The sequence below is a fragment of the Cyprinodon tularosa genome, unplaced genomic scaffold (assembly GCF_016077235.1).
Source record: "Cyprinodon tularosa strain WSP-4 unplaced genomic scaffold, ASM1607723v1 ctg40, whole genome shotgun sequence".
Taxonomy (NCBI): Eukaryota; Metazoa; Chordata; class Actinopteri; order Cyprinodontiformes; family Cyprinodontidae; genus Cyprinodon; species Cyprinodon tularosa.
In genome coordinates, this window is record NW_024039119.1 from 359,885 (window position 1) to 387,616 (window position 27,732).

Genomic DNA, 27,732 nt, shown 5'->3' on the forward strand with positions numbered 1-27,732 from the left:
ATGTAAATACTCAAATTTGGATTTTTCATTCAAGTCTGCCCCACAGAAACGTGTCTAATTTTCATGTAATGTCTTGGAAAATTTACCGTAAGTACGGTAAAAACCGGACATGTCGTAAAGCTCGCAGCTGATAAAAGGACGTGGTTTGCTCCGGAGAAAAGTGGATTAAACCGCTCCACGGAGGGCGGATTTTTTTTTATCAACGGAACGGGCGAGCTTTTAACCATGAACTGTAAATATTTTAGTAGTACAGTATTTAATTTATCTGGACAATGAGAGATTTGTGTGTTTTCCTGTGGGAACTCGGCGCTGTAATGCTAACCACCTCGCCTTCGGCTGAAGAAACAATGCGGGCCTAGCTAGCGGAGGCTAATCAGTTAGCTAGCTGAACAGACCACAGAGGGCTTTAAACCGTGGACCGAGCTGTGATATACATCTACTCTGGCTACTCTAAACGGTATGTCTCAGTTCTATATTAATGTTGGTATTCGGTGGGTTGTTTTTATATATACCTGTGTGGTAATGTAAGTTTAAAATTTCTCAGGCAAGACATTGGACGTTGAGGCCATGGTTTCTAAGAGCTAATGTGCTAACATGCTAACACTAGTGTGTTGAGTAACTATCTTTGTGTATTTTATTCTAAATCCTACCAGCGTTATACATATACTTAGGTTAAAAAAGTAAAAAGAAAATAAAAAACATCAATAAAGTCAGACAAACGATTGATTTATTTATTTTTTTCTTACATTAGCTTTAGGAAAATCAGTCGCTCAACACCCCGTTGGTAATAAACTCTTTGTAAAGGTTATACAAAAAAAACATGAAACTACACTGTTTAAAAAAAAATACTTAACTGTATACAAGTTATACAAATAGGTACACAACTCTTTTTTTATATACTATCTCCTCTCATTAAGATGCCTGCTGTTATTAAATTACCATGGGATAGCTTTTATTGAAAAGAAACGCTTTCGATTTAAAACAATTTTCCCTAGGAGCACATAAAAACATTTCCGCATTTTTATTATTTTAAGCATATTAATTTATTTTGTGATTGTATAAGTGGCGTTTAAACGACATGAAGGGAAAAAATAAGGAAAAGCAGCCCCTCAGGTTCTAACCTTTTTGTTCCATTTAGTTGGGCTATTCCAACTGTTATAACACCTGAACAGGATTAGAAGTAAGTGTTAATACATGTTGTTTTACGTGCACATTTTGTCAAGGCCTCGCGTTTTTTTCCTGGTATCCACCCTAGAGTAAAGGCCTGTACTGTTTTCTAGCTCATGATCTGTGACGGTGTTGTAGCAGTGCATAGTTCATCATGTTCTATCGTCCACATTCATGATTGACAGTTTCTCTTTCTCATTATGTTGTAATAAATCATTCATATTTTCGTTTTGGTTGTTCTAATGCTAAATCATCAATTTTTAAAACTGATTAAGATTTATGACTGATTTCTCTATAGTTTTTTTTACTATAAAGTCAATCAAAAACATTTTTTAAACCTTCCTGCAAGGTTTATTTATTATGGGAGCAGAAACTATTTTACCTTATGCACTGTTAAAAATCGTTTTTTTTCTTTTCTTCCTAAAATAAGCAAATGATTCATAACGTGTGAATTAAAAACTTTAAAAAAAAATGCATTAAATAAACAATGTGAAAAACCTCATATAATATTCATATTCGCCAATATGAAAATGTGAGCCATTATAAATATCTTGCCATGATTACTGATAAATGTATTTCTCTATCCTTTTGACACCATGATTTTAAAAAGTGGAAAATATTTGCCCACAATTTCTTATTCATATGTTTAAAAAGTTACCAACATTGTACTAATGCAAATTGACTTTCTATTCTTAGTTAAAAGTAGGTACACAACTCTTTGAATATATAATCTCCTCTCATTAAGATGCCTGCTGTTATTAAATTATCATGGGATAGCTTGTATTGAGAAAAAAAAGCTTTTCAATTTAAGACAAAAACAATTTTCCCAAGGAAATCAAAGCATATTAATTTATTTGATAAATGGTGTTTAAACGACATGAAGGGAAAAAATAAGGAAAGGCAGCCCCTCAGGTTCTAACCTTTTTTTCCATTTAGTTATAACTGGTTTAACACTTGAACAAGATTAGAAGTCAGTGTTAAAAATATGTTGTTTTTGGTGCACATTTTGTCCAGGCCTTGAGTTTTTTTTTTTTTTTTTTTTCTTGGCTATCTACCCTAGAGTAAAGGCCTGTACTGTTTTCTAGCTCATGATCTGTGACAGTGTTGTAATAGTGCATAGTTCGTCATGTTCTATCGTCCACATTCATGATTCAGAGTTTCTCTTTCTCATTATGTTGTAATGAATCATTCATCCCTTATCATTTTGGTTTTTCTAATGTGAAATCATCAATTTTTAGAAACTGATTGAGATTTATGACTGATTTCTCTTCAGGTTTTTTTGTTTATTTAAACTTCCTGCAAGGTTTATTTATTATGGGAGCAGAGACGGTATTTTACCATATGCACTGTTAAAAATTGTTTGTTCCTCTTCCTTAAATAAGGAAATTATTCATAATTTGTGAATTAAAAACTTTGACATAAATGCATTAAAAAGTATATGAAAACCTTCATATCATATTCATATTCACCAATGGGAAAATGTGAGCCAATATAAATATCTTGCCATGATGACTGATACATGTATTTCTCTATCCTTTTGACACCATGATTTAAAAAGTGAATAATATTTGCCCACAATTTCTTATCGATATGTTTAAAAAGTTAACATTTTACTAATGCAAACTGACTTTCTATTCTTAGCTAAACCTAAAACTTTGTCTTACAGGTTGTGTAAATGGTCAGCTTTGCTCAATAACAGCATCCACACCTAAGAGTGTTGTGGTTCTATGACCCCAATATCTCATTTACATTTACATCTACATTTTATAGTGGTATTATATTAAATTGCTTGTTTTTAAGCCTTCTCAGATAATGCTATGTTCATTTAAGCTAGGGTTGGAGATTAGACGTTTTGGTTAGGGAGCCAAAATTCATGACAGTGGAACCATTTAATTTACATTAAAAGATATGAAAAGATGTGACCTAAATTGGCAGAATTTCATTAATATTTTTATTGCTAGGATTCTTTTCATTTTCTTTTTCAAACTAAATGCTGAAATTATAAAATTTCAATGAAAAAAACCCTAAAAACTAATTGTTAAAATGAGCCTTAAAATCATACCAAGAGAATTTATGTTTACAATCAATTAAGATCATTGCCATAATTTCGAAGATTAATAATTTTGATTTAATTCTGTGACATTCTTCAGTTTATTTAAAAACTCAGAAAAGGCTGTTGCCAATAATGAAAAATGCATTAGGCTTTTTGTGAGGTCCCCCACCTTAGTAAGAGAACATGCTTTTTATTTTTGCACATTTCAACTAAATTACTTAGATCACATGATCTAGAATAAACCAATGGAATGATGAAAAAACAAGAGCACCAATAAAAAAAAAACATGCAGTGAAACCAAATTAGCTGTATCTTCAGGCACTTGGGCTCTGTTTACATAATGACATTCTGTTTAAAACGGAATAGTTCTGTTTGTTGACATAACAATGGCATACATTGTCTCTGACTGTGGTATAATTAATGTGACGCCGCCTTTCAATCAATCCAGTGATCAGGATTTGACCCAAAAGAAAACATTCTATACCCCCTTTTTTTAAATTATTTTGAAGTTGATATTGCTTATTCCTTCATTTACACATAAAAATGACACAATGATAATAAATGTTGCACAATTCTCTATTTAAACAAACAAACAAAAAAGTTAAATTTATTATTCAAACTAAACAATGATAGAAAATGAAGGAAAGGCCAATGCATATGCTTTACGTGATCACAAGTTGGCTGTTAAATGCACTAATGAATCAGCAAACGCATGCATGTATTGGTCTATGCTGATGCAAGAAGAAAAAAAAACGCCGATACCTGCCCAAAATATCGACAGCCTGATGTATCGGCCTCCCCGTAATTCAGACACGCTTTACCCCAAATGCTTGGAGCACGGAAAAGCAGAAAAAGTAAAGGACAACGACCTGTCACCGAATTAGCAGCTTAACACAGTAATCAACAAACTGCTGGTTGTTCATCTGTATAAAAGTTACATATCGTCTGTTTTTTCGGTTCACGATTACATTTTATGTTTAGCTTGCCTAGTTGGCACTTTTTTCAATTAAAAACAAGCACATGTAGTAATAAACTGCATCCAAAGCAATATTCTGGCATGAGGCTCAAATATTCATATATACCCTGAATTTATATATAAATAAAACATGCTTCAGATTTTTACCTTCTTATTGATTTATTCTATTCACTCACCTCCATTTGTATCTGCTTTTACTGACTTGATGTGGAAAACTATTCTGTCGGTTTTCTTTGCTTTAAGGTTTGCTGATCAGGCAAAATGCCTCATCAAATATCTCAAGTGAGGTTGTGCTTCACTATGACACCTTTAAAACTACATTTGTCAGATCTTTTACTCTGGTTTGCAATATTGCAGCTGGCATCACATCAGATTGAGGAGAGGTTTCAGATTGTAGAGCTTTAGAAAAAAAAAACCCTGGTCTCTGTTGTCAGGAACACAGGAAAACTTTGATCTTTCCAATGGGGAAGCAATTGCACATGACCAGTATGACTTCCAGCAGTTGAAATGAATTTTAGCTGGCATGATGGCTGCCTGTCATTTTAAAAACCTCTGAAAAATGTTTAAATATAAAAAAGTGGCAAACTGATTACTTAAATATGGTCTAATTTAAAGATGGTTCTCCAGCAAAATACAAATTTTCTTCCAGCTTTGCTTCAAAGAACACGCTGCCATCTAGTGGTGTGGCAGGGAAGCTACACCACTTTGTTGCTCTATAGTTATGGGTGCACATGGAGATGGTAATCAAAATGTTTTCTAAAACCCTATTTTTAATGAATCAATGTTCAGTCTGGTTGCATAGTCTGGTTGCATAACTTATGTATATCTTTTTTTCTTTTTCCCCTGCAGCAATGACTTCTCAGCTGCAAGTCTTCTCTCCCCCCTCAATCTCCTCCAGTGCCTTTTGCCGAGTAAAGAAGCTGAAGGTGGAGAGCAATGTCTGGGACGTATCCACAACTGAAGCCTACAGTTCCATAGCAGGCCAGTCGGCATACGCATTTACCCCAGCCATGGCCGTGCCTCCCTTCGCACCACCACTCGTCTTCCCTCCTGCAGCTACAGGCTCCAGGGGTCAAGTGGTGGTGCGAGCAGCCGACAGCACAGGTAGTCTTCCTCGTGGATCCAGTCGACGTGTCCCCGAACAGACCACTTCCTCTTCTTACAATCACGAGGTGTCCTCAGAAGTAAGGAGCCAAAGGCACGGGCAAAAGAGAAAGATTGAGGAAGCGAGCGAGGGCAGCGGGAGCGGATGTGGCAGCGTTCAAATACTGGAGGAGCTCTCGGCTCCTGCGGCGACTTACTCCACCCGGACAGCCGCCGGTGGAGGAGGTGGCACAGGCCAGTCCATCCCTCACTCTGCTCCAACCACCAAAAGCAGCAGCTCAAACGGCGAGGGGGATTATCAGCTGGTGCAGCACGAGATCCTCTGCTCCCTGTCCTCCAGCTATGAAGTGCTGGAGTTTCTGGGAAGAGGCACCTTTGGGCAAGTGGCCAAGTGTTGGAAAAGGGGGACGAATGAGATTGTAGCAATAAAGATTCTAAAAAACCATCCTTCATATGCTCGACAGGGACAAATCGAGGTAAATCAAAATACTTAAATCTGTTTTGATTTAGTGGCATGAATCAAGATTTTTCCCCTCATTTCACTTTTCTTTGATTTAAGCTTGTTTTCTAACTCTGTTTTCATTAGGTGGGAATCTTGAATCGGCTCAGTGCAGAGAATGCAGATGAGTATAACTTTGTGCGCTCGTATGAATGCTTCCAACATAAGGGTCATACCTGCCTGGTGTTTGAGATGTTGGAGCAGAATCTGTACGACTTTCTCAAGCACAGCAAGTTTAGCCCGCTCCCCCTGCGACACATCCGACCCATCCTGCAGCAGGTCTGAAACTTAATGGCCTTCCTTTTTTTTTTTTTTCTCTCTCCTTTTTTAGTTGTTGTGTTTGTAATGACTGTTTGCATTTTAAGGTGGCCACGGCGCTGATGAAGCTGAAAAGTCTGGGGTTGATCCACGCTGACCTGAAACCTGAAAACATCATGCTGGTCGACCCCATCAGGCAGCCGTACAGGGTGAAGGTTATAGACTTTGGCTCAGCGAGTCATGTGTCGAAGGCCGTGTGCTCAACCTACTTACAGTCTCGCTACTACAGGTTGGTGGCTTCTGATCTGCTCTTATTGAAGCAGCTATCGCTTTAAAAACATGGGATTAGTATTGTAGCCATTTGCAGCTTTGCCTGTTTCACTCAATATTTCCAAACTGCTGTTTGCTGACCAGGGCTCCAGAGATCATTTTGGGCCTGCCGTTCTGTGAGGCCATTGACATGTGGTCTTTGGGCTGTGTGATCGCTGAGCTGTTTTTAGGCTGGCCTCTCTACCCAGGAGCTTCAGAGTATGACCAGGTATGACCCGTTTGCCTGAAATGAGAAGCTACGGCAGGAAGCAGAAGATGATGAACAAATGAAAATAAAAATAAAAAATCTTTAACCTGACCTTTGTGTCTCCAGATTCGCTACATTTCTCAGACCCAAGGCCTGCCAGCGGAGTACCTCCTGAGCGCCGGTACAAAAACCAATCGCTTCTTCAACCGAGGCCCGGACTCCAGCTACCCTCTCTGGCGGCTTAAGGTTGGTATGACTTGTTGAAATGTCTGCTCTTCAAATGTTCTGTAATGAGTCCCAATGCAGTTTGGAGACGTTGTTTTCCAACCTGCATAAGTATAAAAAAATAATGCATTTATAAAACTCAGAAATGTATTGAATTTTGAAATGTATAGGAAAGGCTTAATGTTGTTACCTTTTTTTCTTTTAAGATAAGTTTCCAGAGTCAGTTTGGGTAGTATCTTACCTGTGGATTAACTTCACTGCAGTCTTGTGGAACAGTCAAGAAAACTACTTCTGGGTGGAATGAATATAGAAAATAAAATCTGACCAGGTGAAACAAGTCCGACTTAAAAAGGTTTTAGCAGTTCAATAAAAAGAATAACCTCTGTAACTATTATATTTTAGACAGTTTAGATTTTATTCCCCAGAACATTTTATAAAAATGAATGCAGCTTAGTTCTTTGCACGGATTAAAAACGAGCCGACAAAAACAATAAAACAAATTGCTTTCCTTGCCTAATTTAGTCATCTTGATCTGTGCCACTTTGATTAAATGTCTACCAGTGTTTATGTATATTATATCAAGCAAGAGATTGTTCGGTTAGATCATACAGTTAGATTGTTTCAAAGCTTTCTAAGGAAACATTGCATCCGTTCATTGACTCTTTCCTAAAATTTGGATATTTATGCTTATTAACAGGCTTTAGCTTTCTATGAAACAGCTATAACACTGAGAAATAATTGCTTTCTTGCAATTTAGCAAAAGCTAAATGCAGTTTGTCATCAAATTAAACAGGAGTCACAATTCCAGTTAGAAATTAAAATAAACTAGCAGCCTACACCATGGAAGGGAATTCAGAATAACGAGGAAATAAAGTGGAGTGTATTAATGAACTAATCCAGACAGCTGTCTGTCTTATTGATGATGAGAATATGCGCAGTGCTTTGTTAGATTGAAGCTGCTTGTTACCAGCATCTGAATTACAGAACATGATGAGCAAATTACACGAACATTTGATTATCATTCAATCTTCAAATCTCTACTCTGTCTCTCAGTCTGTGTAAACAACTTCCTCATACTGAGCACCCGCCCACATTCCACCCCTTCATCCAATCAGCATCTCGTATGCCTCTATCTCTTCACTTAAAGCCAGTGAGAATCTTGTCCACATCTCTCCCTCTACATCATATAGGCAGCAGCAACTTTTTTGCATGAAGCTGTTAGGGTAAAATTCTCCCAGACTGACCAATAAAGACATCAAAATTATAGTCATGAAGAACGCCATGCTTCTTTTTAAGTAAATGGTTTGCATTGTCATAAACTAATTCTAACCCAAACCCTAAAAGTTAGATTAAAAATAACCCATTGCCTCTGCAACCGTCAAATCTGTCTCCCCGCAGAGGTTGTGCTCGCGCATCTCAAAGAAATCCTTGTAATTTGCCTCAGACAAATTATATAAATAAATTAATCCTTTTTGATATCTTGCAGACACGCCATTGTTGTTTTGGAAGATACACACTCGTGCCGGCGAATTTCTCGTGACCATCCGCCCAAGTTCTCGCGAGTCCTTGAATAGGCTCCCACTTGCGCTTTGGCTGGAAACTGCTGTGCGTCCCTAGAAATTTCAGAATGATGGTGTAGAAGCATACCAGCAAAACTGGTACCAACCAGACACAAGCAACATTTGATGTGTGGGGTTGCAGAAGTCTAATTTGCCCTTTACTCCTGACCCGGGTTCGAATCTGATCTGTGGTCCTTTATTGCGTGTCTCTTCCACTCTCTCATACCCCCTTTCCTGTCAGCCTACTGTCCAAAAAACAGGCCACCAGTGCTGCAAAAACAAAATAATATAATAAAATAAAAAGCCATTAGAACTCTATCTGGAAAGCTTCCATCACACAGCAAACTGGATACAATGGCATTATGCTGCATTTTGGTGCTAGCATGATATTAATTGGACTTGTTGTATATCTTTTAAAAACTATGCCAATTGCTTTAAAAAAATTACAGATAATTGTCTGGCTGCTTTAAAGGTTATGTTGTAATTTGTTTTTTATGCAAGAGTTTTATCTGCAGCGATCAGCATATATTATTTTCGCTTCCCAGACTCCAGCAGAGCATGAAATGGAGATGGGTATCAAGTCGAAGGAGGCCAGGAAGTACATCTTCAACTGTCTAGATGATATGATGCAGGTAATTTGTGTACAAACTAGGAAGGCTCATCACATATTCGCCGGCTTTCTGACAGGGTTTTTGCTATTTGTGTTCCAGGTCAACCTGTCGTCTCATCTGGAGGGGACGGACATGCTGGCTGAGAAAGCGGACAGAAAGGAGTTCATAGATCTGTTGAAACGAATGCTTCGCCTGGATGCCGACAAAAGGATCACCCCCACAAAAACCTTGGGTCATCCTTTCGTCACGATGAGCCACCTGATAAATTATCCGCACAGCTCACAGTAAGTGTGGAGAGTTTTTTTTTTTTTTTCACAGAACATATAAAAATAAAAGCTCTAGCTGCTAAAATGACTGCTCTCAAACTTTTTATTTTATTTTTTACCAGTGTCAAGTCATGCTTCCAAAACATGGAGATTTGCAAACGTCGGAGCACGTATGACAGCAGCAAGTCTCTGTACTCTACCAGTGCCGTTCCCAGCGCTGCCGCAGGAAACCTCACTGTTACCTTCAGTAGCCAGCTTAACCAGCATAACCAGGTAGGAGCTGTGTTTGCAAACATTAACACAAAGCTGACTGCAAGACCTGAACTCTGTCGATTTATTTACAAGCCATGAACAGCATACAAAGCCTGTATAAAACACTGACTGCTTTCAAACTGCTCCATAAAGGCATTGGGGCAGCTTTGGTGATGTTTATCTTTATGGCTTTGAAGTTGTCATTTCTTTATTTTATACCGCTCTCATAAAAGGTTTGGTTCTGTTTTCTGCAGAGTCCAGGTGTTGTAGCTTCGGTTTTGTTAAGTTTTGGAAAAGATCTTTGTCCCCATCAACCGAGCGGATTTCTTTCTTTTTGATTTTTTGTTAATTAATTAGATTTTCAAGAAATGTCTTACATAACTGACAATAAACAAAAGGCAAACAAACTCCCTTTGTTTTTTTGTGCGTGTGTTTGGACCCCTCTTTTTGTTAATTGGCATCGTTGTCTCAACAGGTGCCTTCTGCAGGGGGTGCGGTGCCTTTGCTGAATTACCAGCCAGCTCTTTACCAGCAGGCAACTATCAACATTCCTGGTTTGGCTCAACAGAGCGTCCCAATCTCAGCCCGTCCTGCTGGGCTGTGTAGCCAGACGGAGCCCTTCCAGCAGACCCTTATTGTGTGTCCACCTTCTACTATCCAAGGTAAACCTGAAGAGTTTAAGTCGCACAGTAATTGTCACAAGCAGCTGCCCTAATTGAGCAGTAAAAAGAAAAATCCAATAATACGTTTTTATTATCTTAGAAGTGTTTTTATTATTTTTATGTAATCACTGATGTTTTGTACGGTTTCAGGGCTTCAGCAGTCCAGTAAGAGTTCAAGCTTCCCTGTGAGGGTGGAGAACTCCGTACCAATAGTACCTCAGAACCAGTCTGCTCAGTCCCTGCAGATCCAACCAAGCATGCTCACACAGGTAAGCAAACATGTTGCAGAACCTAGTGAAGGTATTCCGATTTTCCCACCCTTCGCTGTATCTTTGTATCTTTTATCTCATTGCTGCAAAATGTTATTTAATTGTAAATTTGGAAGGAAAAAGATAAGTTTCAAATGTTTAACCAAAAATATTTTTTTACTTTGTTACCTTTTCTTTTTACCTGTATTACCTTTAACCTCAGAATTATAAGCTGTTTGTATCAATCTGTTTCATCAACTCTAAGTGAGATAACCTGAAGTTCTATTTCATCCCTACTGACCGCCAGAGGGCGGTGCTGAAAGCACTGAATGTTCCCTTCGGGCATGCGCAGTTCGAGTAATTATACCAACAGAGTCACACCTGTGACACCGGATGACCACTCAGAAGCTATATAGCCTGGTGTCATCCTTTGCTCTGCTCCTTTTTTCTTCTCGCAAGCGGTTCGCTAACTTCCCCGTTGTCTGAAGCCCCTGAATCTTGACCAGAGTTGCGGTTATTCTCCGCCCTCCCAGGGCTGCAACGGGTCCATTCTGAGGATTACGGAAGGTAAGTGAGTTGTTTGCTGGGGATGGTAGCGTCCGCGCCCCCTATGGGGCCAAAATGGTAGCTTTAATATTTGCAAATGTGTGTGGAGAGTTGTGTGTCTGTATCTCGATTTGTGTGTGTGCAGTGGGATTTGAAAATGTGTAAATAAATCTGTAAATGTGTGAGGAGATTTGTGTGTCTGTACAACAATCTGCAAATGTGTAAAACTACTTGTGTGTAATCCGTTTTGCAAATGTGTAAAAAATCCACAAATCTGTATTCAGATCTGCAAATGTGTACTGAGATTTGCAAATGTGTAAAAAATCCACAAATCTGTATTCAGATCTGCAAATGTGTACTGAGACTTGCAAATGTGTAGATCAATCTGTAAGCACACACAGAGACACTTGTGTCTGAAGTATTTTCGCTTCAAGACCCAGAAATACAGACAAATCATTGGTTACAAGTCAAGCGGTTTTTCGGTTGGCTCTCTTTACACACGTGATTTTTGCTACTCTTCTGCCGCGTGAGATGCACAAATGCGTAGAAGGATTTGTATGTGTATTTTCGCGGTTTGTAACCCCTTGCGCAGGCTCGCAGGCTCACAGACAGCCTCTCTCTGCTGCGACAGTTCAGCACAACTTGCTTCACATACAGCCACATACCACCAGTTGGCGGTATTGTATTGCACAGTACGTGACGTTACTGGGGTCCTAGGGGTTGTACCTGCTAAGTTGAGAGCAATGGAATCCCGTCAGCTTTCTGTAAGTATATTTCTTTAATTTTTTCTATAGTTTGCATTAGTAAAACTGTTTCTACTTCTTCTGCTTCTGTTTTATGGCGGTTGGCAAGCAACTTTATGATGTGCATTACCACCATCTACTTCAGTGGAGTGTGGATCAGGATGCTATGTATTTTCCCACTGAAAAATAAAAATAAATATAAACAATATTTACATAAATAAACTTATATCCTTTTTACCAATTTCATTTTTTCAAGATTGTTTATCAAATTACAAAAATAATCATAAGTAGATTTTTTCCCCCAAAATATCTTGTATATTTAACTGCAATTTATTTTCTTGTAACCCTTCTCTCCATAGAATATTTATAACAAAACAACAAAACATGCTCCACCGTCTCCCCTTGATAACAAAAACCACAACCTCCTGTTCCCATTCTAAATAAGTTTCCATTTAACCCTGTGTTTCCGAAACTTAATCTAGATATAACCTCTTTTTTATTCCTTTCCGTTCTCCTCATTTCACCAATTTTCCTTTGAATACTATAAAGCCAACTTCCAGTTCTATGCTCTTCCCACAGCTTCTGCCATCTTTCCGTAACCTTTTGTTTAATAATAGATTAAATTTTTTCCTTACTGAATGGTATCAATATATCATCCTTGTCACGTCAACTCCCGCAGCGGAGGAAAAAAAAAGGTAGAGGCTGTCTGTGAGCCTGCGGTCAGGGCAGCATGTGAGCCTGCGAGCCTGCGCAAGGGGTTACAAATCGCGAAAATACACATACAAATCCTTCTACGCATTTGTGCATCTCACGCGGCAGAAGAGTAGCAAAAATCACGTGTGTAAAGAGAGCCAACCGAAAAACCGCTTGACTTGTAACCAATGATTTGTCTGTATTTCTGGGTCTTGAAGCGAAAATACTTCAGACACAAGTGTCTCTGTGTGTGCTTACAGATTGATCTACACATTTGCAAGTCTCAGTACACATTTGCAGATCTGAATACAGATTTGTGGATTTTTTACACATTTGCAAATCTCAGTACACATTTGCAGATCTGAATACAGATTTGTGGATTTTTTACACATTTGCAAAACGGATTACACACAACTAGTTTTACACATTTGCAGATTGTTGTACAGACACACAAATCTCCTCACACATTTACAGATTTATTTACACATTTTCAAATCCCACTGCACACACACAAATCAAGATACAGACACACAACTCTCCACACACATTTGCAAATATTAAAGCTACCATTTTGGCCCCATAGCCCCCTCTCCCGGCTCACGACTTTAGCTTTTTACCTACAGCTTCGTGCTGTTTTGTTTCGAACTGGTGACGGCAGTGTTTTCGCCCCTACTCCCAGTGTGAATAACTTCACTGCCGAAGTTATATACGGCTAACGTAGTTAGCTTCTTTAGTTTGTTGGTGTTATACCTGGTGACGGCAGCGGTTTTCGCCCCCTCTCCCAGTATATTCCCTACTTTTGCATCCTTTTTTTCACCGGTCTGCGCTGCTATAATTACTGACGGCCGCGGTTTTCGCCCCCTCTCCCAACCAAGTGTGGTCTACTTCGTTTGCCGAAGTTGGAGACGGCTAACGTTGTTAGCCTTTTTTGGTTTGTTTGCAGCCTTCTTCATCGGTCTGCTTAGTTATGAATGGTGACGGCAGCGTTTTCGCCCCCTCTCCCAAAATCAACCTTTTTTGCAGCCTTTTCGTTGGTCTGCTCTCTTAATTGGTGACGGCAGCGTTGTTCGCTCCTACTCCCAACTTAAGTTTCCATACAGCTAACGTTGTTAGCTTTTTTGGTTTATTGGTTTTATACCTGGTGACGGTAGCGGTTCTCGCCCCCTCTCCCAGTATGTAGGGAGCTGTTTGGATCAGCTGCCTTGGAGGCGCTGGAACGGACTGCTCAGGCACGTCAGACTAGCCAGCAGCTTTCCGGCCTTCGCAGGAGCATACCTGCCTTTCCCCAGCGTTCGGGCCGCTCTGCCACTACCCCCAGCGTTCAGCCACGACCTTAGACTGGTGGCAGACCTGTTGGTTCCTATCCCCATGATGTGCGGCAGAGACCGAGGAGGGACTTTCGTGAGCCAGTCTGCCGCCCTGTTAGACAGACCCGGGCCTCAAATCCTGGACGCCCTCCCCCCAGAGCCCCCAGGGGCCGTGGGGATAGAAGATGATGCCACCGGGCCAGCCGTCGGACATTTTTCCCATCAGCAGCTGAATTTCTGGGCTGCTCATGCCGTAGATCCATGGGTGGTTGCCACCTTAAACAATGGCTACAGGCTCCAGTTCCGACGGCGGCCCCCCCTCTCACACCGGGTCAAGATGACTGTCATCATAGACCCGGTGAAATCTCAGGCACTAGACCAGGAGCTTTCCGCCCTCCTGGGCAAGGGGGCAATCGAGTCTGTAGATCCTCTGCGGCAACCCAGAGGCTACTACTCCACATACTTCCTTGTGGCCAAGAAGACCGGCGGTTTTCGCCCCATTTTAGATCTAAGGGGACTGAATCGGTACCTGAAGGTCCTTCACTTCCACATGCTCACCATAACAGAGGTCCTTCAGACCATTGTGGCGGGAGATTGGTTTACATCAGTAGATCTGACAGACGCCTACTTTCACGTGCCTATTGCGGCAGAACATCGCCGTTTTCTCAGGTTTGCCTATCGGGGGCGCCATTGGCAATTCCGGGTGCTCCCATTCGGGCTCTCCCTTTCCCCGAGGGTGTTTACTCGATGCGTGAAAGCAGCCCTCTCTCCTCTACAGGCCTCCGGAGTCAGGATTCTGCCATACCTGGACGATTGGCTTCTTTGTGCTCCCTCTCAGGTAGCTGCCTCTCGGGATACGTCCCAGCTTCTACTTCATGTGATGTGTCACTGTTAGGCCTCAAAGTCAACTTGGCAAAGAGTTGTCTTGTTCCATCTCAGACAACCACCTTTCTTGGGATGCATCTGGACTCTGCTACCATGATGGCCCGTCCATCTGTTCACAGGGTGGACGACATACTCCAGCTTGTCCGTCGATTCAGACTGGGCAGGGAGTTTCCCTACATCATCTTCCGGCGAATGCTGGGCAAACTGACATCAGTCACTCGTGTCGTGCCCTTAGGGCTGCTCCTTCTGCGTCCTTTGCAGCGATGGCTCAACAGCTTTCGCCTAGACGCCAGGCTGCACAGGCATCGCAGGCTAATGGTGACCAGGAGCTGCCTCCATGCCCAAGCTCCTTGGCGAGACGGGACCCTTTTGTCCAGTGGTGTTCCAATGGGGCTAGTAGTGTGTCGAAGGGATGTGGTCACCACGGATGCCAGCCTCATGGGCTGGGGTGCCGTGTGGCAACACAGAGCTGTTCGGGGTCTCTGGGACCCAAGGGAGCGCACCGAACACATAAATGTGCTGAAACTGCGGGCTGTGCACATGGCCCTCAGGTGCCTTCTGCCCCACCTAGAGGGAAGGCACGTGCTGATTCGGACAGACAACACCTCTGTTGTTTATCATATAAACCACCAAGGTGGCACCAGGTCAGCACGTCTCTTGAAGGTGTCGAGGGATCTCCTGGAATGGGCGTTTCCCCGTCTGTGTACCCTGCGCGCAGCGTATCTGCCAGGACGGCAGAACCAGGTTGCGGACTCTCTATCCCGCCAGGCACCTGCTCCGGGAGAGTGGTCTCTTCACCGCGACGTAGTGCACATAATCTGGAACCTCTTTGGGCAGGCAGAGGTAGATCTGTTCGCCACAGAGGAGTCGACCCATTGCCCCCTATGGTATTCCCTAACCGGGATGGCGGGCGCACTGGGCCAGGATGCACTGGCTCATCCATGGCCGCAGGTTCTCCTGTATGCCTTTCCACCCCTCTCACTGATTTGGCCGACTCTATGGAGGGTTCTCGAGCAGGGCCACAGAGTGTTGCTGGTAGCTCCGTTCTGGCCAGCGCGGCCGTGGTTCCCGCTGCTTTGGAGTCTGTGTCACGGTACTCCATTGCGTCTTCCAGCAAGGAGGGATCTGCTGTCTCAGTTGGGGGGACAGATATGGCACCCCAACCCTCAACGTCTCCAGCTGTGGGCATGGCCCCTGGGAGGCTGACTGGGTGTTCAGACACCGTGAGACACACCGTATTGAGTGCTAGGGCTTCCTCCACTCGGCTGCAGTATGCTAACAGATGGCGCCTCTTTTCTCAGTGGTGCTCTGCCCACAATGAGAACCCAGTTTCCTGCTCGGTGCCCACTATTTTGAAGTTCCTCCAGTAAGGGTGTGCAAAATAATCGTCAAATCGATGAATCGTGATTCTAATTTTTGTGATCTACTGAATCGATTCTTGAAGGCAAGAATCGATTATTAAAAAAAAAAAAAATGAACAAATAAAATACATTAATGGTTGGCGCACATCAATCAAACCAAGTGGAATACAACTTCCAGTCCAGCAGATGTCACTGCGGATGTGTTGACGCCTGCTGCTTTGTGTCATAAGCATGTCCGGACTGATTATCCTCATTTTGTTATTTTAAGTTTGATGAATCCTAAGATCTTTTTGTTGGTGTGTCCATGCCAGTAATAGTAATATTTCTGTCCAGTATTTGTTTTCATTGCAACACCTCCAAAAGTAATTTCAATAAATACAGCTATGTATGAATTCAGTTGCTTTCAGTTATGTATCAATTGAAGACACTATCCAGATCACACCCAGCCAGTCAGCCACTGGTAAGGGCTGTATCTTTTTCTTACAGTGTTCAGTGAAAATATCACAATGCATCGCAATATTTCAAGTATCGTGATGCATCGTGATAGAATCGCATCGTGGCATGTGAATCGTGATTCGAATCGAATCGTGACTTCTTTGCCAATACCCACCCCTATCCTCCAGTCTCTCCTTGATAAGGGCCGCTCTCCTTCGACCCTTAAAGTGTATGTTGCAGCAATTTCATGTCTTCACCGAACTGTTGACAACCGTACAGTTGGGCGCCATGAACTGGTTTCACTTTTTCTGCGTGGTGCTCGTAGGTTGTGCCAGCAGCCAGCCCCACGAGCCCCAGATTGGGATCTGCCGTTGGTTCTCACAGCTCTGTGCCATCCTCCATTCGAGCCTTTGGCACAAGCAGAACTCAAGTGGCTTTCCTGCAAGACTGCTTTCCTGATGGCTATCGTCTCAGCTAAGAGGGTCAGCGAGCTACATGCTCTTTCTGTCAGCCCTAGGTGTATCAGGTGGAATCCAGATGGCTCTGGTGTTACCCTGTGGCCTACGCTGCAGGTCACTGCTCCCTGCCAGTCGGTGTGAGAGCACATTCCACCAGGAGCGTCACCGCTTCCTCGGCTGCTTTGAGAGGGGTTCCGCTGGAAGCTATATGTGCTGCTGCTTCATGGGCTTCCCCAACCACCTTCACCAGGTTCTACAGTGTCAATGTGGCTGCCCCTCATCCCCTGGGTCAGGTCCTTTTACAAGGTTCTGCTGGGCCTCCTCTGTGAGGTATGTGCTCAGGATTCCTTGTGACATCGTTGGCATTAGTCATTCAGTGCTTTCAGCACCGCCCTCTGGCGGTCAGTAGGGATGAAATAGAACGAAAGTTACGTATGTAACTACGGTTCTATGAATCCCGGATGACCGCCAGAGCTTCTCTGTCACTCAGAATCCTTGCTTTTGCGAGAAGATTCTGTAGGAGCAGAGCAAAGGATGACACCAGGCTATATAGCTTCTGAGTGGTCATCCGGTGTCACAGGTGTGACTCTGTTGGTATAATTACTCGAACTGCGCATGCCCGAAGGGAACATTCAGTGCTTTCAGCACCGCCCTCTGGCGGTCATCCGGGATTCATAGAACCGTAGTTACATACGTAACTTTCGTTTTATGTTGCAACAAGACAAAAATCCATACGGGGGTATGTCATTTACTAATCTGTGTAATTCTTGTACCAACAAGTTCCCTAATTTGACTGTTACCATTCTCTTAATGTTGTTTTATTAGTCAAAGTTTTACTTTGCTAGAATATATCCCTGACTTTGTTGTTGATTTTTTGCTAAAGGGCTTCAAAACTGAGGGAAATCTCTTAAAAAAGCATGAAGGGTGTAAATAGAAATGTCCTTCATTGTTCCTCAGTGAAGACATTCAGGTGGAGCAGCAGCAAAGTTAAAGTAAACAGAAACCTGCTGACTCACAGAAGGGTAGAAATATTAAAATAAGTAAAAAAGACAATACAGCAAGGTTAGATTAATATAGAAAGTTAATCTTAGTCTGTTTTATGCAAAAAACAAAAATGCCAGATTTCTGTTAATATTGATCAATCAAAAACCAGCATAAGTTTTTATTTTTTATTTTTTTCTTTACTAGACGGGAGGTATAAAACAGACTCTTTGCTGTTTTTTTTGTTTTTTTTTCTTCCATAATCTGTTCAATCTTTATTGGCCTATTTTTTGCTGCAGAAATGTATAATACCTAATGATTATGGACGCCTTGATCTAGCATGTTCATCACCTAAGGCCAAACTCTCCCTCATTAAATGCTGCTTCATCTTCTTCAACCATAAACCTCGATGGAGCTAAGAGTTGGAGAATAGGTCTAAAAATGTTATGGTCAGAACTCTATCTTGTCCAGTGATTATGCACTGGGTAGAAGGCGGCTATCTAAGTTTGACATAAGAGGAATTTTGTTCATTTTAAGGATAAAAATATGTTTGTCTTGGGTTAAATCTGGAAAAGCTTATTGGTAGTTCACAAAGAACAAAAGGCGGAATAATCTCAGCAGGATTCCCTCATATTGTTTGTAAAACAGGTGCTCTGAATATGTGAAGAAATGCAGACAAGTCTTTAATTTCATTAGTTTTACTGAGATTATTTTCCTCCTCTCAAGGAGAATCATTCTTTTTAAATGTTTGTTATGAGCATCCTTATGATGAATTATTCCTTGGATTATTGATTGGATGTTATCATCCAGGCTGCCTGTTCTTTGATACTCCTGGATCAGTGCAGCGTTCCAGCGTCGCCTGTCCCTTCCCTCCTTCTGTCTTTGCTGGTTTTCTCTGAAAGCCATGAATTATTTTTTTTTTAACCTAACGCTGCCCTTCCCTATCCTCCCTTCCTCCTCCAGGGTTCCTGCACACCCCTGATGATGGCCACCTTGCACCCGCCCCCAGCAGGTGTTGCCCCCCAATATTCTCTGCCTCTGGGGCTGGGCCCAGGGGTGGGTCGGCCCGCCCTGCTGGAGCACACAGCCACTGTGCTGGTAAAGCACCGACGGCCTCGCGTGGAGAATGACGTGCACACTAACACTGGCGGCTTTCCTTCCCCACTCTCCCCTTTTTTTTTTTTTTCCCTTTAAGTCTGTTCTCTCTGTGCCACACGTTGTACGGGGCGAGTCCTTGTTGTTATACATCCAAGTTTGATTCACACTTTCAAATTAACCGTTTTGATCCGGCATCACTTCTGATCTTTCTCTACATTTTGAATCAGCTTGGTCGGACTTGACGTCATGATTGACAAAATCTTCCTTTCCTTTTCCAACTCTGATGGACTCTCCCCAGTAGGTGTGCTCGGGGCATGGAGCGCATGTGCCTCAGAGTTGGTCTGCGCTTTGCCTGTAGCTTCCCTTTTCTTTTTTTGTCCTGTTCTCCATCCATTTTTCAGCAGTGAAGGTAGCAGCTGCGACTCCTAAACCCTCTGACAAGCCTCTTCTGTTTCAGCCCCTGAACATGTGGCATGCTCTTTCCCAACATCTATTATCAGCAGACTGTTTGGCCTCGGGGAACTAAACTAATCTCAAACTTCTTTAACAGGCACCACGGTTCTGTGGAAGCTTGTCTTCCTATCAGATCTGTTTACGGTGCTTCATCGTTTTTGCTTTGCATGGTTTCATCTTGTGAATTTGTTGCAGGCTGATGCTATAATTAAAAGAATGGCTTTGAAAAGGTTGCTCGCTTCTCTAGCTCTGTGCTTTATGCCCGTAGAAGATTCTGGCAGCTGGCTTGTTTTTTGTGTGTTTTCAGTCTTTGGATCTCTCAGCATGGCTTAAGTTGTCTTCTCCAACAGCAGCAATCAGAAAAGGATTGTTGTTTTTTTCTGTATGACACCTACTCAAGTATCTGTTTTCTTTCTCAGCAGGCTTGGCCAACTGGTACCCAACAAATCCTCATCCCTTCATCGTGGCAGCAGGTCCCAGGCGTGGCCATCCATGGTCCCGCCCAACAAGCAAACATCCCAGAATCCCCCCTGGAAGCCATTCACTCAGCTGCTGCTGTGCAGACGGGACAGAGCTGGCGGTGGGTTTATCAGATCTTTAACATAAAGCTTTTTCTCTAATAGCACTGGTGTCATAACAATAGTGTTAGGAAAAGTTGAGGAAGCCACCAGTCCTTAGATTAGTGTTTATTAGTAGTACAGGTGCTGGTCATAAAATTAGAATATCATGAAAAAGTAGATTGATTTCAGTAATTCCATTTAAAAAGTGAAACTTGTATATTATATTCATACATTACATACAAACTCATATATTTCAGATGTTTATTTTGTTTAATTTTGATGATTACAAATGACAACCAATGAAAATCTCAAATTCATCATATCAGAAAATTAGAATATTACTGAAGACCAATAAAAACAAAGGATTTATAGAAATGTTGGCCAACTGAAAAAGTATGAACATGAAAAGTATGAGCATGTACAGCACTCAGTATTTAGTTGGGCCTCCTTTGGCCTGTATTACTGCAGCAATGCGGCGTGGCATGGAGTCGATCAGTCTGTGGCACTGCTCAGGTGTTATGATAGCCCAGGTTGCTCTAATAGTGGCTTTTAGCTCTTCTGAATTGTTGGGTCTGGTGTATTGCATCTTCTTCTTCACAATACCCCATAGATTTTCTATGGGGTTAAGGTCAGGAGAGTTTGCTGGCCAATTAAGAACAGGGATACCATGGTCCTTCAACCAGGTACTGGTAGCTTTGGCACTGTGTGCAGGTGCCAAGTCCTGTTGGAAAATGAAATCTGCATCTCCAAAAAGTTGGTCAGCTGCAGGAAGCATGAAGTGCTCTAAAACTTCCTGGTATGTGGCTGCGTTGACCCTGGACCTCAGAAAACACAATGGACCAACACCAGCAGATGACATGGCACCCCAAACCATCACTGACTGTGGAAACTTTACACTGGACTTCAAGCAACGTGGATGAAGTGCCTCTCTTCTTTTCCTCCAGACTCTGGGACCTTGATTTCCAAAGGAAATGCAAAATTTACTTTCATCAGAGAACATGACTTTGGATCACTCACCAGCAGTCCAGTCCTGTTTCTCTTTAGCCCAGGCAAGACGCTTCTGACGCTGTCTGTGGTTCAAGAGTGGCTTGACACAAGGAATGCGACAGCAGAAACCCATGTCTTTCATACGTCTGTGTGTGGTGGTTCTTGAAGCACTCACTCCAGCTGCAGTCCACTCTTTGTGAATCTCCCCCACATTTTTGAATGGGTTTTGTTTCACAATCCTCTCCAGGGTGCGGTTATCTCTCTTGCTTGTACACTTTTTTCGACCACATCTTTTCCTTCCCTTCGCCTCTCTATTAATGTGCTTGGACACTGAGCTCTGTGAACAGCCAGCCTCTTTAGCGATGACCTTTTGTGTCTTGCCCTCCTTGTGCAAGGTGTCGATGGTCGTCTTTTGGACAACTGTCAAGTCAGCAGTCTTCCCCATGATTGTGTAGCCTATAGAACTAGACTGAAAGACCATTTAAAGGCTTTTGCAGGTGGTTTGAGTTAATTAGCTGATTAGAGTGTGGCACCAGGGGCCATCAATTTTGAACCTTTTCACAATATTCTAATTTTCTGATATGATGAATTTGAGATTTTCATTTGTTGTCATTTGTAATCATCAAAATTAAACAAAATAAACATCTGAAATATATGAATTTGTATGTAATGTATGAATATAATATACAAGTTTCACTTTTTAAATGGAATTACTGAAATCAATCTACTTTTTCATGATATTCTAATTTTATGACCAGCACCTGTATTTATTATTAAATTAGATAACTTATAAATAAAAACAGATGGTGAATAACTTTCAATAATTATTTCTCCAGTAAAAATTGAGGTCTTTAGTTTCTATTAGTGCTGCAACTGACGATTGCTTTGCAAAATAAATGTATTCATCTGTTGATTATTTTTTCGATTAATGGATGAATATTCGGATAGCAAAAGGTTACTTAAAGAAGACTTTTTGCTAAATTAAACCAGGTGAAACTAAAACTTTTCCACTTGAGAAGTGGTAAGGATGGAGAAGATTTTTATCTTTGATGCAAATATTTACTTTTTCTTTTTACCAATTTTGATATAGTTACTGCTCTAATTGGGTGGCTCTGTTAGCTAAAGGCATGTTTTAAAGCCTCCATACTCCAGTTAACGATTAATTGATTACTAAATTAGATGACCTTTAATCTGATTGTTTCAGCCTTAGTTTATATTAAAGATTTTTTCAAATAAGAGCCGTTCTTGTTTTGCACTAAACCGTAAAAGGTTTTTTTTATTTATTTTTTTATTTTTTTTAAATAGAAAAAAACAGATGTAGGTAAAACTATCAATCACTGTGTTGTCATGAGTCCGTTTTCTGATAGCTTTTCTGATAGGTTAATTTTTCCAATCAGCTTTTGGTCAAAATCACTTTTGAATTCAGTTTTGATTAGTCGTGATTTATACACAAATATATATGTAGAATACTAAACCATAATGTTTTGTTAGCCGATATATTTTTTTTTATTTAAAGGAAGAGTCTATCTGTGCGATTTGGCGACGATGCAACGTAGTGTTGTTTACAATGGTTCTGAATTCAAGCTTATATTCAAATGTCATTCTTTTCTCTTTTGTTTTGATATTATTTTTACTAGAAACTATCATCCAACATATATGCAAAGATGACATTCATATAATTTACAGAGTTATACACGAGTCAGAGATGACTGATTTACTTGAGGGCAAGAAGAAGAGAATTAGTCTGGAAGATGTCCTCAGGCTGTGGTTTGTTGAACTTATCTAATGCATTAGATAATATATATATATATTATATATATATATATATATATTTTTTTTTTTCACCATCTTTCAGTATTTCTTTGTTTGCAGTCCTAACTTTTCATTTGCCATTTCCCTACAGAAGTGCAAGTCAAACCAGAACGCAGCAAGAGAGAAAGAAAGGAAAGGCCAGATGTGGGGAGAATAGAAACAGGTTTGTAAACTTCAGACGGTTTTTGATATCTAGCGGTTGTCAAACACATTTCAGTGTCGGCTGTTGCTTTCCTGGGGCGACGAACTGGCTTTTTGCCAAACAATTGACAACAAGGGTAATCCTCCCTTACTTATTTTTGCTAATTAAAAACCTGAGCCAGCAATTAACTGTTTATCATGCGTCACACTGAGCCTGTCTAGCCGGTATGTAGCTGGATGAAGGAGCTCGGAGACAAACTATTGACTCATATGCCCCTAAAAAACGACTAATTGGCAGTATTATGGGTTTAAAAGAGCCGAGTAATGGTCTTTAAAAAGCAGGAAAAGCTCTTAGAATATCTAGCCCAATGAGATCAGCAAAATGCAGCAGGATATCTGGTGATAAGTTCCATCAGGATTTAGGCGCTGGCTGTGGACCCAACATGGCTCAACTGCATGTATTCAATGCGGGGGTTCTTTGGCTCTGCCTTTTATCTCGTAGCGAAGTTCAAAGTAATTTCTTTCCCTTTAGAGATAAAATACTTAAACGATGGCATCCAAAAGGACATTTTACCAGTGATCTCTTGTTTTGTTTTCACCACTTCTGGTCTGGAGGGAGAGAAATTATCCATTTCTGTTTCCACCTAGGGGAGTATCCGCTGCATCCATACTTGGCAGCAACATGACCCCACCCGCCTCCGCCGCGGCGTTGTCCCAGCCGATCATCATCTCGGACACCCCCAGCCCAGCTGTTAGCATCATTACCATTCACAGCGACACAGACACAGAAGATGAGCGCAAGTTTCATCCAGCCAGGTGAGGCGAGCGTCCTTCGGTCGCGTTCAGCTCGTTTTTGCCCAAGGGGCGTTTTTGACTCGCTCTTTATCTGTTTCCAGTGTTGGACTGAGCCGCACTGAGCGCACCAATGTGATCAGCTGCGTAACCGTGCATGACTCTGACTCCTCTACAGCCAGCCCGCTGACCCCCCTACCCCGCAGCCTCAACGCCACTGGCTCCCTGTCGTCACGGCAGGCTAAGTCTCTGGCTGCGGTGGTTCCTTCCGTTAAAAGCCACGCCCCTGAGAGGGCAGCGGCTTCACACAGCCGTGCTGAGACTGGTGAGAGCGGCGCTTGTGCTAATGCTGTTGGATTTTTATCCCAACCATCAATAAGTCAATAATGATCCTGCTTTGTATCACCAGGTACTTGCATGAAGCCAAAAAGATCGTCCAACAGACAGCCCTGCAGCTCGGGGGAAAGTATGGACCGAGCTGGGCTGGTTCCTAGCCAGTCGCACCCATTAAACCTCAGCCAGGTGAGCCTTCGCTTTTCTACTCGGACACCATTTAATTCAGCTTTGACATCCAGTCTTTGATTGGGAATCTGCAAAAAACGAAATCTAAATAAGTTTTTTTGTTTTTCTTTAATTGAGGAGGTAAGTGAAGACTGTCAATGGAACAAGACGATATTTAAAATAAAGAAAAACAGTTGCATTGTTTTATTTCAATTGCATATTATATAATTATCTTATTTTAAGGGTAAAAATATAAATTCCATTGGCAAGTTATCTTATTTACCTACTTAAATTGAGGGATAATACACCTAATTTAAGACATTTTATGTATTGTCAGGTCCAAAAGAAACAATTGATGTTAACAATGAATATGTTTGAATGTAAATGTGATTCTTGTGTGTGCACTCAGTGATGATTTTTTTTTTATATATTATTTTTCTTTTTGTATGAAAAAATGGCAGACATGGCTGCAGATTTTTAGTTTTACAAATTTTCAAGAATATGTTGAGTTTTATTTAAATCATGCATCAGCAACCTTTTTAAATTGAACCAAAAATAGGTTTTATCAGTCCATTCATTTATTTCTGTCATACTTGGGGGCTGCAACGGGTACTGGTGCCGAACTCCTGCTGTCAATGGGCACACCCTGGACAGGTCGACAATTTTTGGCGAGGTTTTATCAATATTTAACTAAATAAATTATGTATTTGAAGCATTAAAAAAAAAATTAATCCTCTAAATTTTACTAAGTAAAAACAAATCTTTGCTTTTAATTAATAAAAGTTGTAGTCTCTGTTTCAACACTTATGACGCCATATTAACCTCTGGCTGCCCACTGAAAATTTGTTTAACCAGAGAAGGTTGTAAGTACCCGGTTTGATCCTCACAGCCTCCACTCTGGGTCTTTGAGCAAGACCCTTAACCCCACACTGCTCCCCGGGTGCCACACAATGGCAGCCCACTGCTCCCCAAGGGGATGGATCAAATGCAGAAAGTTAATTTCCCCATTAAGGGACAATAAAGGGATTTTTGTAATCTTTAATTCAGGCTGGAAGGGGAACAGATGCAGCCAACCAGGATGTTTGTTTGAGGCATAAAGTTATCTGTAAAAATCAGAGGTAACGGGTAGTTACTGCTGCCATCTACTGGCCAAAGCGTATAACTGTAGCCTGGTTTATGATCTGACGTCAAATAACTCCTCTAGGAGTTCCAGGGTTGTTGTTGTTATTTTTATTTTTTTTGTGGAAAAGATCAGTTTCCCAAATAACTATTTATCTTGTTTGGGAAAAAATATGGAAAATGGGGATGGAAAAAATTCCATAATTTGTACTCATTAATATTTACTCGTCCATCTATGCGCTTTTCATCCATGTTTATGGCCACCATCTATGATCGTTGTCCGTTCATCTTTTTCCCCCAGTTTCAGACAGAATCTGTAAAGAACTTTAAGTAATAAATTTATAGAAAATCTGTATATCAAACTATCAGCCATCCTGCAAACTGGATGCTGATGGGAACAAAACGCTGAAATAAATAAAAATGTTCATTTCAAACTCTATCTTTCTTTTTCTCCTAACAATAGTACCAGTTAAAGTTCTTAACGTATATAGGAACCGGATTTGACTGGATTCCATGTTTAAATATCAAATGTTTCTTATTTTTAGGTTCAGTCGGTGGTCTCTTCCTCTCAGGAGCGTTCGTTGGTCTCCCACAGCGACTCATCTCTTCACCGCCAGACGTTCCCACCGACCGTTTCCGCCTCTCACTACAGCTTCCCGGAAGTGTCGGCCCTGGCGCCGGGCTCGGTCGCCGCGGCAGCGGCAGCCAGCCTGTACACCTACCCAGCTTCCGCCGCCCTTTCCACTGCCTCCCAGGCCATGGAGCAGCTGCTGGGCCGCGGCCATGGCAGCAACGGACACTCCCCCTCCGCCTATGCAGCAACGTACGCCTCATCCTCCTCGTCCTCCAGGAGGGACTCGGCCAGCCGCAAAGAAAACGTCAGCAGCCTGCTGCACGGCCTCCCCGCGGCCTACCAGCACCAGTTTGCAGCGGGTTCTCCTTACGTCAACGTGACGCCCCGAGCAGAGGCTTACAGTGCCTACCAGCTGAGCCCCAGGCGCCTCACACAGTACCCCTACTTATAGGGAACCAATGCAATTAAAGAAAACTAGTTACTTCTACTTCCATTCTATCACAGGGGGACGTTCAAACCTTAGAGTTAGTTTCTGTCACCTCATTGTCTGCTGCTTTTAACTACAAAGAAGCATTTCAGCCCTCGCTATCTATGCTCTTTGGACTATTTTAGTGTATTTGAAATGACTTTTGGTATTATTTGTAACGCATTTAATATTTTCCCTTTGGCTCATATTTTGTCCCAGTTGATCCAAATCTAAGGCATCACGTGTTTAACTTGTTTCTGTGTGAAGAGAGATTGTCCTCCTGTCACTAGCAGCAAAAATACTTAGATCCTCATGAGCCTTAGTTTAAAGTTTCCACACTAATCCCTCAAAGCCTGTATTTATTTAGCAAAGATAAATACTTCATCCTTCTCACCTTTGTCTGTTTCGTTTCTCTTGAGTTTTTTTTTTTTTTATTTTGTTTTTTTTATTATGTGTGGAAGAGGAAGATCCATGAAGATGTTGGAGAAGAGGTGCGGCATAAACTGTGATGGACACATTTAATTTAAATTCACGTTGTGGTCGTTGTGTTTCTGTAGTGACGGTGTTTTCCCATGAATTGATCACGTCTGTATGCAATAGAGAACTATGAATCAGAGTGCCGAATGTACTGATCAGAGGGAGATCTCCTTCCTGAGGAAATGTGTGGAAATGGGGTGTCTGCTTTTTCATGGTCTGGAAAGAAAAATGTGTGCATCATGTGAATCCAGATTTTTAGGACCTATTATGAGTAAAATCAATTTAAGGCCAGTTATTTTATTGCCTGGAAGCTGTAACAAACCACCCTTCCTCTTTTGTTCTGCACAACAACTAATTTATAGAACTGTATTGATACTGTTGGCAAGACACTTTAGTTGTCTGCAATTAAATTGGATTCGCTGCCAAATGGCGGTGCTGATCTGCCGGCGCATGTCGGCCGGGAAACCGTCCATCCCGTGTTAGGGCATGTAGCTGTCAGACGGCTTCTCCTGCCAGCGTCTTTGTTTAAAGGCAGTGATCTTTGGATGGTTTGCGTGCTTTTAAGTAAACCCTCCCACCTTTGTTGTTTTTCTTTTCTTGCATCAGTTCTGTGTTGTAATGTCTTGAGTATTTAACTGTATTTCATCCTAACATAGTGTAGTTAAAGAGGATGTTTGGTAGAGCTAATTCAGGGAAAAAAGGGTTCAAATAATCCACCTTCACTGTTTCCATTAAAAAAAACACAATTTCAGAACATCTCCCAGACTTGTTTATCTATTTCCAACATTGTGAACGACGAGGGTTGATCTTCCACATTTAATCGCTATTTTTCTCCTCATAAACATTGACGGTTTTTTTTTTATTTATCTTTCCAACCAAATGTAAATGTCAGATTAAACCCTTGTTTTGCTCCAGCTGTCACTGAATACTAGAGAAGGCTGCGGTC

General features: G+C 41.5%; 1 protein-coding gene across 5 annotated transcripts; it reads left to right on the plus strand.

Annotated features, from left to right (window-relative positions):
• Nucleotides 1-91: 91 nt before the first annotated feature.
• Nucleotides 92-27,542, plus strand: LOC119791748 (homeodomain-interacting protein kinase 1-like). 5 transcript variants are annotated; one of them, XM_038298027.1, is made up of 18 exons: nucleotides 92-457; nucleotides 5,046-5,776; nucleotides 5,887-6,078; nucleotides 6,165-6,346; nucleotides 6,472-6,595; nucleotides 6,701-6,820; nucleotides 8,904-8,990; nucleotides 9,069-9,253; nucleotides 9,358-9,508; nucleotides 9,963-10,149; nucleotides 10,300-10,418; nucleotides 18,770-18,904; nucleotides 19,777-19,937; nucleotides 22,808-22,879; nucleotides 23,506-23,673; nucleotides 23,754-23,974; nucleotides 24,059-24,171; nucleotides 25,815-26,294. In XM_038298027.1, the coding sequence occupies exons 2-18, from the start codon at nucleotides 5,048-5,050 to the stop codon at nucleotides 26,292-26,294; spliced, it is 3,426 nt and encodes a 1,141-aa protein (XP_038153955.1). In that variant the 5' UTR covers nucleotides 92-457; nucleotides 5,046-5,047. The 5 variants fall into 5 exon arrangements, with proteins under 5 accessions (XP_038153955.1, XP_038153958.1, XP_038153959.1 ...); XM_038298030.1 differs by having other exon boundaries at nucleotides 19,780-19,937; XM_038298031.1 differs by lacking the exon at nucleotides 18,770-18,904 and having other exon boundaries at nucleotides 93-457.
• The last annotated feature ends 190 nt before the right edge of the window (nucleotides 27,543-27,732 follow it).